The sequence below is a fragment of the Thermobia domestica genome, chromosome 9 (genome assembly GCF_964235325.1).
Source record: "Thermobia domestica chromosome 9, izTheDome1.hap1.1, whole genome shotgun sequence".
In the NCBI taxonomy this organism is placed as follows: Eukaryota; Metazoa; Arthropoda; class Insecta; order Zygentoma; family Lepismatidae; genus Thermobia; species Thermobia domestica.
In genome coordinates this window covers 145,415,885-145,432,877 of record NC_137462.1, presented here as the reverse complement: position 1 = coordinate 145,432,877, position 16,993 = coordinate 145,415,885, and the positions used below count along the sequence as shown (strand labels likewise).

The 16,993-nt window shown below is 37.4% G+C and overlaps 2 protein-coding genes across 2 annotated transcripts in view; one reads left to right on the top strand and one right to left on the bottom strand.

The window, feature by feature from the left end:
• Unc-76 (fasciculation and elongation protein Unc-76) overlaps positions 1-16,993 on the bottom strand; it is a 624,125-nt gene that overhangs the window by 370,460 nt on the left and 236,672 nt on the right. The window lies entirely within an intron of this gene.
• LOC145661053 (uncharacterized) lies at positions 11,451-12,326 on the top strand. The gene has a single exon (XM_081726490.1). It carries the CDS (start codon positions 11,451-11,453, stop codon positions 12,324-12,326), a length of 876 nt encoding a protein of 291 aa, XP_081582616.1.

Sequence of the window (16,993 nt, the reverse complement as noted above, 5' to 3'; positions counted from 1 at the left end):
TTCAAACCGGAAGTAGTAGTATTATTTGATTGCTCAGACGCGCCTCTTCGGTTTCGGCACCTGAAGATTTAAACCGAAACGGGCTATCATCATTGCAATCTTCTTTCTTTATTTCATCATTCATTTACCTTTTTTTTTTTTTTTTTTTTTTTTGAGCGGGGACAAGGACAAGGACAAGGACAAGGACGAGGGCGAACCACAACACATTGAACAGAGAAAACAATCAAAACAAAACAAAATAAAATTTAAAGAAAAAAAAAAACAGCAAAACCTTACTACTAACTACTATTCTCGAATGATTATCAAGTCTTCTTTATCTAATCAAACTTATCTACTCTACGTACTGTCTCAAGTCGAGCTTAACATTCATCCTATCATAAATATCATCATTCATTGCTTTTTGCCTATACTTATCTCATCCATGCAGTATTCCCTCTTCTTCGTTGTTTCATTTCGTTCAGGTTAACCTGTATGATTAGGTTTTTCACCTTGTGCATAATTTGATTCTCTCCTGTATGTTTTTTATTAATTTACCACACTCTCCTACAAAATCACTAGACACACACTTCACTTATCACTATTAAGCACTGTCCACACTGGTATTTATAATATTGCACTAATACACTATCACACTCCTGTGTGTGAAACACATTTTAACGACTAATTCCACTACACGCATTACACTTGTTTCGTTCCTTTTGTGCATTCGTTAAATCTTGTCTATCTCATGTAGGATGATTTTGTTTTCGATATATGTTCCTCGGTTGTTTTACGCATGTCCACGGTCCCCAATACAACGGCTTGGGGTCCAGGACCCACTCGGAGCACTTAGTGCGGGCCCTGGTCAGTTGTGTCCCACCGCCGTGTGCACCGGAACCGAAAGCGGCGCGTACGCAACAAGATCGCGGACGGTCACTGTTTTCTTTTACCCGAGTTCATTTGTCTCATTTCCTAATTCTATGAGATATTAATGTGCTGTATATTAGAATGCACGATAACCCACCACCGAAACACGAAATTCACTCCGGCCCGACGCATCCGGAGTTCCAATCCGGTCTGTCCGGGGATGTGTCGAGCCCACTTTTACTCCCGCGCTTCCTTCCGGGGCATGCGGAATACCAGCAATCCTGGAGGAGGCCTCCGGTCCGAAAGGAACGCCCCATACACACGTTCTCACATTCAAACTAATTTATTCATATATCTATTAATTTCTTATTGGTTTCTGTTTGCTAGATTCCTTTCTTCATATTGTTTTTTGCTGCGTTCGGAAAATTCAGCCGTAATTCTGTTCAGCACTTTAAAGTCTTCCTCTTCGCTAATAATATCCTCTAATCTTCCTGTTCTTATATTGTTCCTCTCGTTCATTCGGTCTTCTAGTAGGGGACACCACATTATATAGTGTTCCGGAGTTCCAAACTCACCACAACCACAGTTCCCTTCTTCTTTTAAGCCAAACCTTTGAAAATATTGGCCATAGGGCCCATGTCCCGTGAGGAAGTGGACAAGGCCTGCAGATGGTTCAAAATGGTTCCATTTCAGTCTTTCATTTATGTTTGAGATTAATTTATGTGTTCTTCTTGCCTTCTCTGAGTTATTCCAGTCTTGTTGCCACTTTTCTAATATTACTTGCTCTATGTCTTGTATGTTATCTATTTCTTTCCCTATTAGGTCCTGTACCCTACTTTTGTTTCCTTTTTTAAACCAATACATTGCCGCCCGTTGGATTATTAATAAATGCATTGGTTTTAACCCCAACAATACAGCTAGTGCATTGTGGGGAGTAGTACCAAATGCCCCGCTTAGTCTGATCATTATGTTTCTTTGCGGTCTTTCTATTTTCAGTTTTAGTGCATTGTTTTCTAACAACCTGTGAGCCCAAACGCTGGCAGCATAATTCATAGTTGCCCCTAAAATTGAGTCGTGGTATATTTTTATTATTTTTCGTGGAAGCTTATATTTATTACTTGCTATATTTATTAGTTTATTGGTAACTTTCTGTCCTTTATCACTAATGTAATTTATGTGATGGCCAAAGTTTAGTTTATCATCTACCTGAATGCCAAGATATTTGAATTCGCTTACTCTTTTTATTTTTTCTTCTCCAATTTTGATGGTTGGGTCCCTTGCCAGTTTTGTTCCGAAAATCATATATTTGGTTTTTTTCTTGGATAATTTTAGTTTACTTTCTGAACTCCAATCTTGCAATATTCTTATTATTTCTTTTGAGTTTTCTTCTATTTCCCTTCTTGTGTTTGCTGATGTTATTACTGCTAGGTCATCTGCAAAGGCTATTACTCTATCTATGCATTTATTTTTGTTTAATGCTTCCAAGCATGGCTGGAATTCAATGTCCCACATCAATGGACCTAGAATAGATCCCTGTGGGCATCCTTTTTGTGTATTAATGCTAATATCCCCATTCTCTTCTTTTATTATTATTTTTCTGTCTTGAAAATAATCTTTTATTGTGTTCACTAGGTATTCTGGTATTTTTAGCTCTTTTAGTCTTCGTACCAGCGAGGGGATCCACAGATTGTCGAAAGCCCCTTCTATATCTACAAACAAGGTTAATACGTACTTTTTTGCGCTCCTGCGATCCAAAATGTTGTCCACAAAAGCATTTAGAGCGTCCTCGGTTGATTTGCCCCTCCTAAAGCCGTATTGCAAGTTATCTCTTTCAATATTCCTATATTTGTGTAGTCTGGAAACTATTGTTTTTTCATAAATTTTGGAAATATTCCGAAGGAGGCATATTGGTCTGTAGGAGCTTACATCTGTTGGGTCCCTATCTTCACTTTTCATTAATATTATTAATTTTGATTCCTTCCAAGAAAGCGGAAATTTCCTCTTCCTTAGTAGAGTATTGCATAATTTAGTTAGATAAGGTATCCATATATCTTTCTTCTTTTTATAAATTTCATTTCTTATTCCGTCTAATCCAGGGGCTTTTCCTGATTTCAATTTCTTTATTATTTGTTCGATTTCCTCATTTGTTACTAGGTCTATTTCGTCTTCATTTTCTTTCCTGATAATTTGGTTATAGTCTTCTCTTAGTTTTCGTTGTTGATCTGTTTCTTCATTTACGTCATCTCTTGGAAAGAATTTATTTGACAGTTTAAGCATAGTTTCTTCTCTTGTTTTCGTATATGAATTATCATTATTCTTTAGTGTAGTTAGCGTTATGTTGTTAATTTTCTGCATGATTAGTTTGTAGGGAAGCCCCCATTGATCTAGTTCTATATTATTTTTTAGAAATAGTTCCCAACTCTTCTTTTTAGCAGCTAATAATTCCTCTGTATATTTTTGTTTCGCTATCCTATAATTTTCTAGTCTTCTTTCTTTAAGTATAGGAATTATTGTAGATTGGTAGCTTTTTCTTTTTGCTTTTGCTATCTTCTTTAGTCTTTCTAGTTTTGGGGACCAAAAGTCATTATATTTTTTCTTTGTCTTGACTTCTGAAATTGATTCGTCTAGAGATTTCTTTGTTTTATTTTCTATATCTGTTACCAATTTATCTAGGTCGTCGTAGTCATCAATTTGTGGTAAGCACAGGTTTTTCTCGAAAAGTTCCCAATCTATTTTTCTTATGTTATAATTCTCAGCTTTTGTTCCAAGGGTAGTATCTTCAATGTTAAATGTTATTACTTCATGATCGCTTGTTGTTACATTGTCTTGAACTGTCCAGTTCACTATTTGTTCCTCTAATTGAATAGTACTTATAGTAACATCAATGAAGGACTTTCCTCTCGGGCCTGTGAATGTTGGTCTGTTACCTTTATTTATCACCCTTAAACCATTTTGTAGAACAAAATCTTCCAGGATTTCGCCTTTGTCATCTGTTATCGGTGAGCCCCACATACTTGATTTTGCGTTTGCATCTATTGTAATAATAAAATTAGTTCTTTGATTTTGCCAAATTATTGTTTGTATTTTCTGTATGAAATCATGTATATTTAAGCTGTATTGAAAGTAAGAATTTATCAGCCAAAAAGATTTGTTACCGATGGTTACCTCCGTGCATACTGTCCATTCGTCACAATATTGCGCAATTTTTAGTACTTCAATGTTTTCATTCATGATTACTGTTATTGCTTTCGGATCGTTTCCCTCCTTAATTATTCTTGCTGTCGGCGGAAATGCTGTTAATTTGCTCTTGACAGTGTATGGTTCCTGTATGTTTACTATGTCTATTTCATTGATTTCAACAAATCTTCTTAATTCCATCGTGGCAATTTTTGATCTTTGGGCGTTGTTTTGCACTATTTTTAATTTTGTAAATTTATTATGCATATTTAGTATGGACCAATGCCTCCTTGCCGGACTTGCTGAAGTCGAAATATATTCGTCCATGAGCATTAACGAGTTGTTTGTACACATTTTCCAAATTCCAATAAATTCCCCGTCGTTCAAATGCTTCGTCGATTAAATCTACTAATTCCCATCCGTTCGCTGGTAAGTCATAAGTTCGTAATTCCATCCTGTCTACTTCCTCCAGAACGGGATATGTTATAGATCTACCCTTTTCATGAAGATCCCTTGTTATTTGCCTAAACGCCACTGTTAGTATTTGCTTATCTTCCAACTTTGCAAGCTTATATTGTCTTTCCATTTTTTCATAAAGTGGCCTTGGTTCTTTGAATATTGGAGATATTTCTGAAATATCTGTGGATGTTGTAATTGTTGAGTCTTGGAGTTTATCTTCTTTGGGTGGAAATAAGTATTTCTCTTCGCCTTGTGTGAACGAATTTTCCAATTTCGGTATTTCCAATTTTTCTTCCGATGTATGTTTCTTCTTTTGGTTTTTCTTCCTATTCTCCAATAATGTTGTAAATTCGCTCTGTATTTGTTTCACTGTATCTGGATCTTCTGTTTGTACATATTTGTTCTTTGTTGTTATATTCTCTTTTCTCTTCCTTTCTAAGAATGCTTCCAGTCTTATTCTGTCTCTTTTAACTTTGCTCGGGGGTTTGTTTTTCTTATTTTTACCTTTTTGTTGGATATCTTTATCCATAGTTTATTTTACTAATTATCCTCTCTCGGGCTACTCTATAGGATACACATTCCTCCGTATTTGGGGTTTGACATGTTTTGTGTCTCAGTTTGCAAGGAACGCAAATGTTTTTATCTTTTTCATCACACTCTTCACTTTTGTGTCTCAGTGCACCGCAGTATCTGCATCTTGTTTTATCTTTGTTATCACAGTATTTTGTGATGTGCCCGTATTCTTGACAGATGTAACACTTCGGCACCACTAGGAAGTCTTTAATCTTGTGTGATTCGTAATCGATATAAACCTTGTCTTTATTTGTTAAATACTTTCTAATATTAGGTGTAACTTCAATTACCAAGTGGCACTTCTTTTGGTTCTTTTTCCCTGCACGAAATCTGGCCTTAATTTGCTCTTTTACTTCCGGTAAGTTGTCTTCGAAGTTCTGTTCGATCATTGTTTCCAGAATTTCTTCATCTTTCAGATCGGATGGAACACCATATATGATCATTAGTGGATTCCTTTTTCTGTTTTCCTCAAAGTTGAAGTTGCTTTTAATTTCTTCTTTCGATTTTATTCTATTTATGTCTTCCTTGGTGGCCGTTTCCAGTACGACAATGTCCTTCGTGGTTCTCATTCCGGTTATTTTTAATTTTTCTTTCCTTGGATCAATGATTTCGACCAGTCTTTGTGCCGTTTGTTTGGTAGTTTCTCCCTCTTTTGGTCTAAAGATTAGTGCCGGTTTTGTCTTAGCCGATACCTCCATAATTTTTTTCTCCTTCTCTGTGATCTTCCTTCCCTGTCTCACTACTTCTGACCATGATATGGACGCTTCATCTGTTTCCATTTTGTCTGATTTTAGGTTGTCGATTTTTTTTGCTATTTCCCTTAGTTCCTCGTTTAGATTTGTGTTTCCCATGTTTTCTTTTAAGATGGAAATTTCTCTTAATGAGTTCATTTCCGTGTCCTTCACCATGAGACTTAGTTCCTTTACCTCTTCTTTCAGTTTTTTATTTTCCTTTTCCAGTTGGTTTCCTTTGTCTTCTGATTTCCTCAGCTGTGACGTTTTTTCTTTAAGTTCGCTGTCCATTTTTTGTATTTGTTTGTCCCTTTCCTGTCTTATTTCTTGTTTATCCTTCCTCAGTTCTTCTATTTCCTTTTTCTGGTCTTTTATGATCTCCTGAAGGTTCTCGATTGTGTGTTTATCCTCCAGTCTTGAACCCTTGTGTCCGCTCATAATTTCCATTTCAATTATTAATTTTTCTTTCTGGAGATCCTCGTATCTACTCTGGAGTTCCTCATTTATTTTCTCCATTTGTTGAAGTTTCCCTTCTAAAAGTGTTCTATCTTTAACCCATACGACCATTCTTTTCTTTAATTTGTCAAGATGACCCTTCCCTACTTTTTTCCAATCTAGAAAGCTTTCTAAGTAGTTCAGTTCGCTTTCATATTGATCAATTGTGTCAAAGCCGTAGGATGTCATAGTTGTGTGTTTTTTTGTAGGTTGTGTCTCTGGTGATGCTTCCTCCCTTGTTCTTTTACGCGCCTCCTCTTCTTCCATTCTTGTAGACGTCGCTTGAGCGTTTGAATGACTAACTGGTGAGTCTTCTCTTGTTTGTTTTTGTTTTCTCAACGATGGTGGTGTCCTTTGCATTGTGCCCCTTAAAAAATACGGACAACCCACAGCACACTAACGTACGGAGGGTTGCCTATACTACACTCGCGTTGATGCTTCTCCAACTTAAGATGACTGTTGAGAATATACTCGGATTTACGCCTTATTGGTTATGCAACCTGTCCTGTCAGGCTGCCACGAGGGTTATCTAACTACAAATGAAGAAATTAAAAGTCACTCACCTTAACCATTATACAGTCCAACAGATGATACGACAGCAACACAGGAAATGATTATTCATGAGTTTTTACTTTTTAAAGAGTTCTTCTCTTTAAAATAATACGTGTATTGGTTTATAATGGTGATTTACACAAAATATTATTATTGTTTTTTGCTTGTTATTTTTAAACCACTTGACCAAATTTTATCCTAATTTCATTGTTGTGTTCACTAAAATCTCACACACACAATGAACACACACACACCACACGAAACGCACTACTTCACACGAAACCGGGCTCCTTTTCAGGAGCACGACGAATACACTTCTCCACGTTTATTAAGCCCGTACTCAAGAAGTAGTAGTATATGGTTTGGGTACAAAACCTCGCGGCGACAACCTCGCGGACCAAAAGCTCGCCTCCCAAAACCTCGCGGCCCAAAATCTCGCCGGGCCAAAATCCCGCCTGGCCAAAACCTCGCCGTCCAAAACGTAGCAGGCCAAAATCTCACGGGGCCAAAACCTCGCGGGCCAAAATCTCGCCGGACCAAAACCTCGCGGGCCAAAATCTCGCCGGGACAAAACCTCGCCTTGCCGAAACCTCGCGCCCCAAAATATCGCCATACCCAAAATCTCGCCTGACCAAAATGTAAATGTTCCAACAGATGATAAGGATGACGGTATAAAAGACGCTGTTTCAGAAAAAGTATTACAGGTATTTGACCAAGTCCCGCGATACCATATGAAAATTCTATTTCTGTATTAGAGGATTTCAATGTGAAGGTAGGGCGACAGGATGCTTTTAAACTGGTTATAGGAAACGAAAGTCTGCATAAGGAAAGTAATGACAACTAACGGGGTTAGTTTCGTGAACTTTGGAACATCCAAAAACTTAAAATTTCAACAAAAATCTAATAATATTTATGAAAGTATGAAATAATATATGACTTTTTACGACGTCCCTTGATTATGTCCTGTAGGTTAAAGGACACGTAGATGACCAGGATGAAGGAAATGATCGAATAAAGAAAGTGGGAGGAAACGGGAATAACCCGAGAAAGCCCACGCACACGATGTTTTGTATATTATTATTATTATTATTATTATTATTATTATTATTATTATTATTTGTAATGTGGAATTGCATATTAAGAAACTCATTGGGTAAATTTTAAAGAAAAGTTCATTCGCGGCGAGGTTTTGGCCACGCGATGTTTCGGGTGGCGAGGTTTTGGCCCGGCGAGATTTTGTCCCGCGAGGTTTTGGCCGGCGAGATTTTGGGCGGCGATGTTTCGGCCGCGAGATTTTGTCCGTATCCCCTTCTCGCTATGTATTACGGTTTTTGTTCTATGGCGAAGAACATTGAAACCAGAAATGTTTGATTTCTCCCACTTCCAGTTTGAAAGGAGGGCTAAGAGAGAAAATGGTACCTATTCTTACAATACTAAATCGGTTCCAGAAACCACTTCTCGTATTATTGTTTCCGCTCTATATAAATCAATATTGAAACTAGAAGTTGTAGTTGATTTCTACCACTTTCGGTTTGAGTATCGACTCAAATAAAGAATTCCCTTTTGACCCTTTACATTTTCTCCAAATTTGGTGATGAATGGTCAAGAAGTTCTTGAGATACTTTGTCTCCCAAACGGACGGATTGACACACGGACATGGTAAATATATAGAAGAGTTTTAGTAAGCCAAACTCCTTGCAAACGAATGTTTGTTTTTGTAGATCTAACAAGTACCAACGTCACGTGTACACCATGCGAAGGAGTTTAGTTTCAATGGCATGATATCTTCTCAATGAATATTGTAAGCGGTATTGTAGAACCCCTCCGGTTTTAGTAGGAAAGTTAGACTGGACATGGAATATTGTTATTTGGATGCTTAATTGATTGCAGAAAACACTTCTCTCTGTCTACTAACATATTTTTCTGTAGCGATCACCGTTAAAAGCGGAAGTGGTTGGTTTTATGCCACTTCAGGTTTTAGTTTAAAAAAAAAAAAGTGAAGGTTGGATTTATCCTTAACGCTTAATTGATTGCAGTGTAAGGACGAGTTTTCACCCTTAGCCCCTTACTGATTTTTTAAAGAATAAATTCAGTATTAGTAGGAAACTGTGTTATGTAAGTGATTCGTTGTTAATAATATAGGTAAGCCTGGCCAGACATAATATTCATATATACTTGTGTATTTACATATCATACAACTAACGTTAGATATTTTAATTTTATTTTGACTATTTTCCCTTCGATTTATGTGTATATATGTTTAACTGTATATGTCTTTGGTTTTCTTTTAGCTTCTTTTAACCTACATAGCATTCAAGCTTTTTCTATATAGTTTTTCATAATGAAGAAAAGGAACTCCAACCATATAAAAAGAAAGTCTGAGCACTTTTTCTTCAGATGGATGCTAGGGCTGCTAGAGCCTTTTTGACGAATGTTGAAAGAACGCTTCGCCTTTGAGTTTTTTTTAAACCTACTTTCCTATCCTGTAGGGATGGCTCTGGGTGATGGTCGAAGACAGAATAAGTTATTTCTTTAGAGCCAGAGTAGTGGCTATAGAATCTTTCCTATTTCTTATTAGGCTAGGAAATAACTAGACCAAGAGATAAGTCATTTCCTTGGGTTAGAGTGATGATCAACATAGTTGAAATTAATTTGAAATTTTATCCTTACCCAGGCTATCTTCGGTTCTAAAACAGGGAGGCGTCAAATATCAGGTTAGTTTTAATACATTAAAGTCTTATATCAAATCGCCACTTGGGCATTCGATTCCTGTCTTATTGGTTTCTCTAGTCAGTTATCTCGTTTTCTAAATAAAAATAAAAGCGAGCACACTCTTTATTTTTACTAAAAGTAAGATATCCGACTGGGTGCAGTATTATATGAAAACAGAAAGAGGTTAATGGTAATAAAAATGAACTGTGATTATGCACTTTTCAAGACAGACTGTGTCACACACACACACACACACACACACACACACATATATATATATATATATATATATATATATATATATATATATATATATATATATACAGCTCATGCATTTAGACGTGAACAGTGTATACAAGTATACAATATGCGCAGTAGAATTGGAAGGGTCTATCACGGAGGGATAAGAAAGAAAGGGCAGTGTTGCCAATTTAGCGACTTTGTCGCTAGAACTAACGACTTTTGGAAGTGTCTAACGACAAAAATTTTTATTTAGCGCCTAGCGACAAATCTAGCGACATTTAGGAATTCAAATATTTTGTTCTATATTTATATTAAAGTTTCCAAAATTTTGCAGTTTGTGATACTAATAATTACTTTTACACACTCGGTTGCACTACTGCTATGAGCGACCTACTTCGTTGGATTCATCGCTGCTATGAGGATTATGCCCTTCTTCACTGCGATTCGAAAATCCGGGAATTTCCCGTATCTAGCTATAGTTGCGTAATAGCTGGTAACCTCTTGCATTGCACAGTACGTACAGTGACAGTGAGGCTGGAAAACTTTGTGCTTTTCTGGTTCAGTGTAGTGCATGTGATTTATATATTAATTTAACTGCGGTTGTTGAATTATACAGACATTTCGTGGGGTGAGTTGGGTGAAGTGATCCAATACGAAAGCAACATGAATTATCCCCCCCCCAAAAAAAGATAATTGTACTAAATAAGAGGGAATGGGGAAAAGTGACCCAAAATTTTAAGTATTTGCAAACTTCCAATGCTATATTTTTTAATTTTGTATTCTTCAAAGCACATAGTTTTGTCAAGATGTTCATTTTTAAAAGAAAAAAAATACTCGAGTCTTCCATTGTACATGAAAAATATTTAAATTATTTTAATTCCTTTGTAAAATTATATAGCGACTTTGTTAGCGACTTGGCAGGAGGCGTTTAGCGACTTCTAGCGACTTTAGAGTACTAAACTAGCGACATTTCACACTGGCGAGTTGGCAACAGTGAGAAAGGGGTGTGTTGGTCAGTCGGTTATAAGCATTGAAACGGTACGTATCGTGCGGTGTCGCGTGTAGATTGGTTTTGTCCGGTGTTGCCAACCATACAGTGATGGCACCAGTACAAAGTAAACTCAAGGGTAAAGTATTGCACAGCCAAACGCGGAAGGTTGTTGCGAACGTGTATAAGTTTATGAAAACGGAAGCTGAGCGGGGAGCTCTTGCAATTAAATTAAGTTCTGTTTTAGAGAGAGTTTCCACAGCAATGGCGTGTCCCTAAGTTCAGTACGTCGGATAAAAGATGAACTGGCACGTATCGAGTCGGGTGCATCTGCGTCATTCACAACACCGCATAAAGAAAGGCCCAGAAGATCAAGGAAGGCGGAACTAGATGACTTCAATGAATCTGTTGTGCGTCGAACAGTAAATGATTTTTATATAACAGAAAAGCAAAGGCCAACCCTTAAAAAAGTCCACTCTAAATTAACCCAGTCCATAAATTTCGATGGCAGCCTCAACACACTTAGGAAGATACTCCTTACTCTTGGCTTTAACTGGAAAAAAACTAGAAACAATAGACGAATTTTAATTGAACAAAGCAATATCCGGACACAAAGAATTTCCTTTTTGCGAAGCATAAGGAAATACAGAAATGATTCTCGCCCTATTATATACATGGATGAGACTTACGTACATGCGTCGCACACGTCACCTTATGGCTGGAGCGATGAATCATTACATGGATTATTCTCACCGATTTCGAAGGGAAAGAGAATAATAATCATTCACGCCGGTAGCGAAGAAGGTTTTGTGCCAAACGCGTATGTAAGATTTAAATCTGGCCAGAAAACTGGGGATTACCATCATGATATGGATTATCAAAATTATGAAAAGTGGTTGAAAGAAAAATTAATTTCCAATTTACCCCCTCAAAGTGTGGTCGTCATTGATAACGCTCCATACCATAATAAACAAATCAATCCTCCTCCCAATTCCAATTCAACGCGAAAGACAATGGTATCCTGGCTTACAGAAAAAGGCATTCCTTTCAGTGAAGACATGTTGAAACCACAGTTGTACACAATAATCAAAGCAAATAAACCAGTCTATCGCACCTACAAAATAGATACTATTCTATCTGAACATGGCCACACAGTTCTCCGTTTGCCGCCTTATCATCCAGAATTAAACCCAATAGAATTGATTTGGGCAGATGCAAAAAACTGGATTGCAGACAAAAACACAACCTTTAAATTAGATGATGTGATGAAGCTGGCAGATGAGAAATTTGCGTCAATTTCAAAGGAAAAGTGGAAACGAAAGTGTGACCATGTTAAGGGTATTGAGGAATCATATTTTAAAAGAGAGGGTTTGTTGGATCAAGGGATGGAAAGAATAATCGTTAATGTTGGAGAAGACACTGATTCGGATATGAGTGACAGCGATAATAGTTTGACTGACAGTGGTGATGAGGGTGGTGATGGGGGAGAAACTTCCGGTGTGACAATGTCGGGTATTCGTCCCATAGACGTAGACAGCGATAGTGAGTGAATAGTTCCAGTGTGGTATTTACAATTGTTATAAGTGTGATGTGTTTTCTTCCTTGTGATTGTTTCACTTTTGTAACTGTGTGTGTGTGTGTGTGTGTTATTTGTCTTTTCACATTTTGGAATACAAAACTATATTTCTTTTGTTATCCAATAAAACCACAGCGAGTTGTCAGAAGAGAAAAATGTATGGAGGAAACAGCACTTTCTTAACATGGTAAGTTTAATTGATATTAACCCTTATCTTTGTCATAGGCCTACGATAGTTTGCTGAAGTGTGTTTTTATTCAATTGAGATCAATTTATTTACGCTATTGAAGCAACTTTGGCTGAAGCCGGTGTGGTTGAATAGCATTTGCATAACTCAACCTTACTGCAGTTTCTTAACTTCTTTGAAGGTCGACACATTTTGGACACCCTCTATTGAAGTATGTCAATACTTCTGGGAGTCCTACCTTACCGCGGTAATCCAAGTGATATTGTCGCAGACTTCGGAGCGGCAATGGGAGGGGGGGGGGTGCGTGGATTCCAATCCCGCTGCCGACCATCCTGAATGAAGGTTTTCCCCAGTCCCGCTAGGCAAATGCCGAGACTGTATCTTCATAATAAGACTTGACCCACAATCTTCCCAAGCTCTGTCCCTTCCTGAGCCATAATTGTCTAAAGGCAATAAAATAAATTTAAATTCTGGGAGCCGTAAGAGAAATGTATGCTGTAACTTACTTTTTTTTTATTTGGTTACTTCCTGCGAATAAAATAGGAGAGGACAAAAGTACTCTTCTACAGTACATTTTTAACTTCGTCTTTTTAAATTCACAACATAGCATCTGTTCTTGACCTACTGCTGAACACCGAAGACCATTTCTAACAGCCTTTTTTCTTTCTTCTGTGTCCAAGCATTATTGGTTACGGAAGTTGTACTGTCGTTACGAAGGAATGAAAACCACTTAGAGTTGTTATATGATGGAATGATCGGGGTGGATGGAGAGGGAGATAGCCAAAATAGCCTCACGCGGTGTTGTTCCTGTCACAGCTTATCAACCAGGAAAAAAAATATGACGTAGTTGTCAGAACAAATGGCACCTTTGTATTTATGAAGCACGTGTTCACGGATCAATTCCTTGAGTCATTTTTTTCTCTTCCGTCTTCCTATACAAGTGAACATTTCAAGTTTTTTTTTTTTTTTATGTCGTTCATACTTTGATTGTCGTCTGTTATTTCAGTGCACAAATTTTTGACAAATTCTGCCTTAACAGAGCTGGTACCACTGCAGTCTTCCTTCTTGAAACAATCTTATTGCTCTCGCTACTTGGTCTTTTTCTTCGAACGTGACCCACACCACTATGCTGTTCGCTCCTCCTACGTTCCCTTCTCGCGCAGCTTACTGTTCACGTCTATTTGCATGAGCTGTATATATATATATATATGTACACGAACGGGTATTAAAAAGGTCATGCAATCACTTAAAAGATGACAAACTACGGATCCCCTCGGAGGACATGCATTTTATAGTTAGGGCCGTGTATGTTAACCATGTACGTAGTTAGAATTTTTTTTTTTTGCGATGATTGACAAGCTTGAGACAAGGAGAGCCATTAAGTTTCTCCATCTTCAGGGAAAATCAGCAAAGCGGATCCACGAAGAGATGAAAGATGTCTATAAAGATGAAAGTCCACCCTATGAGATGGTATCCAAGTTGAAACGGCAATTTCAAACTGGGCACATGATTACCGCGCACGCTTATAGATCTGGAAGACCATTTTTTACTTACAATGCCACTTTAACGGACAAAGTTAAGATCATAATGGAAGATAGAGGGATTACCATTGAAAATGTTATGTATGCAATAGGTATGAGTTCTATCTGGAATATTCAGAAAGTACCATCACGTTTGATGCAACGACTGCTCACGCCTTTCCGAGAGAGAAATCGCGAGGACATGCATGAGAAATGTTGCGCCGCTGTGAAGTGGATGAAAAGGGCTTTTTCATTAGACTAGCGACAATGAATGAAAGATGGGTTTATCTTTATGACCCCCCCCCAAAAAAAAAGGAAATGAGCAAACAATGGAGACACTCCTCCAACCAAAAAAAGGCATGAGTACAGAAGTCTATCGCCAAGGTGACGCTTTCCGTTTTCTGGGACTTAAAAGGGAGCGGATCCACTACGTAGTTTGTATCAGTGTCAAGAGAGGTCACCAGCGTAGGTCGCTTCTAGCGCTTGTAGTGAACTCAGTTGGTTCTTGCTTCTCAAAGTGTTTCCATCTCAACATACCAAATGGTTTCGTTTCGTTTCATTAAAGTAAGGGTAAATCACCCTGAAATTGAAACAGGCCAGTTTTTTTTTTTTTTTTTGAGATTTTTTCAGATTTATTAACATCGGCGTTATCTACTTTTTCCTCTGTCTTTCGTCGATGACATTTCCAAGGGGCGTCTGTTCATTTTTTTTAATTTATTGTAAAAAATTCGCTTTTAAGTGAAAGGCTTTCATGATATTGAAGTTTTCTGCTCGATTCTAGGCAATAGGTTAAGGAATATGTTTTCAGTGTTTTCGCGTTATTTATTGTTCTAATGGAAATGTTGCACATATTTTATGTTGATCGCTTCGTTAAGCCCTAAAGAATGTGCATTTATGTCATACTGTTAAAAATTGTACATTTGTCGCATGCTTACAACTGTGCCAGGAACGTAGCTAGGAGAGGACAGGGGGGCCCACGGACCCCCTAAAAGTTGGCTTAGCCCTCCAAATATTTATTTAAAGTTATTTATATGGAGCCCATTTGCTAATATGGTTTCCCAAAATCAGAACTCTAACTACGTTCCTGAACGGTATCAAAAATTAGAATTTCTAATGTACACTCATGTCCAAAATTATTGTCGCATGTCTATAAATATGTTATTCTAGGAATAAAATTTGATAACAAATCCGTTCAGTATTTCTTACAATGTTAGTATGGGTATATGTGGCAAATTTCAAATGGCATGTGGCAAATTTCATGTCAAAAGAGCAGTAAATGGGAACAGTAAAACGAAAATAAAATTGCCTTGTCCATTTAGCAACATTTTATTTTACTCATTATAAACCTCATATTTATAATTCTTTTCCTATGAAATTTACCACAAACATACATTTCCCGATTATACACATAGTATCAGTATTTAAAGCAACCTGCAAAATCATTATCAAATTATATTCTTACAAGAAGACAATTATAGATATGCGACAATAATTTTAGACATGAGTGTACATAGACCCCCTTTGCTTGGCACAAGGATATAAAGCAGTTCTAGAGATGTTAATTTGATACTATTCAAGGTAACAGTCTACTAGAGATTAATTTGATTTTAAGGTCTTCTACTTGGTCTAGTATCTAGCACACTTGCCTTCAGAGCTCGCTATACAGGGTTCAATTCCGGTAAGAGATAGGGTACAGTAGAACAAAAAAATGTTCAGATACCGCTAAAGGCAGTAGATCTCCTGCAGCCACCATAGAATAAGAGTAAAGCGTTAAAATAAAAAAATACTGATTTTCTTGATTTTTAATTTAAAAAAGATTATCCCAACTTGTCACTAACTGCCTTGTAGAATCTTATGCCTTAGCCACTAAGCTTATTTCTGAGCACGAGCGCACCCACGGGTTACTCCGCTTACACCAGACCCTCAAAAACAATAACTCAAAAGATTCCGTACACTTCCGTAATAAAACCACACTTCCTTAGCAGATAAATTGTTGGTGTATTCTCATAATTTGATTTTACATTTCATCTGTACTATAAATCCTATTTTTTTTTTTTAAATAATCTAATTCTATCATAGGGAAGTTTGATAAAATTTTAAATATGTATAGTTTTTTCAAGTGCAGAATCGTTTCAATATTATATACAAGCACTGTCTTGTAGTACTGGACACCTCTCAATACAAAAAATTCTGGCTGCGCGTCTGTGTCCGAGTAAGTCTGAAGGTAAACATTTTTTAGATGTATAAAGTACTATTTATAAATGAATTCAGGGAAAGGGTTTTTCTCCTCCCCCTTTCCTACCACACAACAGTGTACCTAAGTAGCAATTTGTACCAACTAGAGATCACCAGTGTAAGAATATAAAAATAGTTCGTGCTGGCAGGGTCAAAAACAAGAGAATGTCATTCCTCCCCCCCTTACCTATCCCAGTTGGGTTGGAGACCGAGGTGTTTGGAATCTTGGCTAAGATAATTGCCGCTAGTCTAAATTGTGAATAGCAGCCCATACACGTAAACACATGCCTGAAGAAACAGCCCGACTTGTATGAAAAATAATAAAACCACAGGCAAGTTGATCGTGTATGGCCTCGTTCATTCATGTTAAAAGTTTTCAAAATCTTCTGAAAACATGTTTGATGTTTTTGCCGTTCTGCGTGCATGTTTACCGTGTATGGGCTCGTTCATGCAAGGTGGCTGTTTTATATTTAGGTCCGCCAATCACGACAGCGGAATAAATCACGTGAGTCTCTCCTCCGTCGCATGCCAAGGTCGTGCAGTTGCAGAAAGAAAAAGCACGCGTTTCCTCGTCCTCCACATTTCTCAAACTACTTTTCAGTGTTGTCAGATGGCGGGAAATTTCCCGCAAAACGGGAAATTCTTAGCATTGGCAGGAATGCGGAAAATTCTGGTTGAAAATGGGAAATTCTGTCAAAT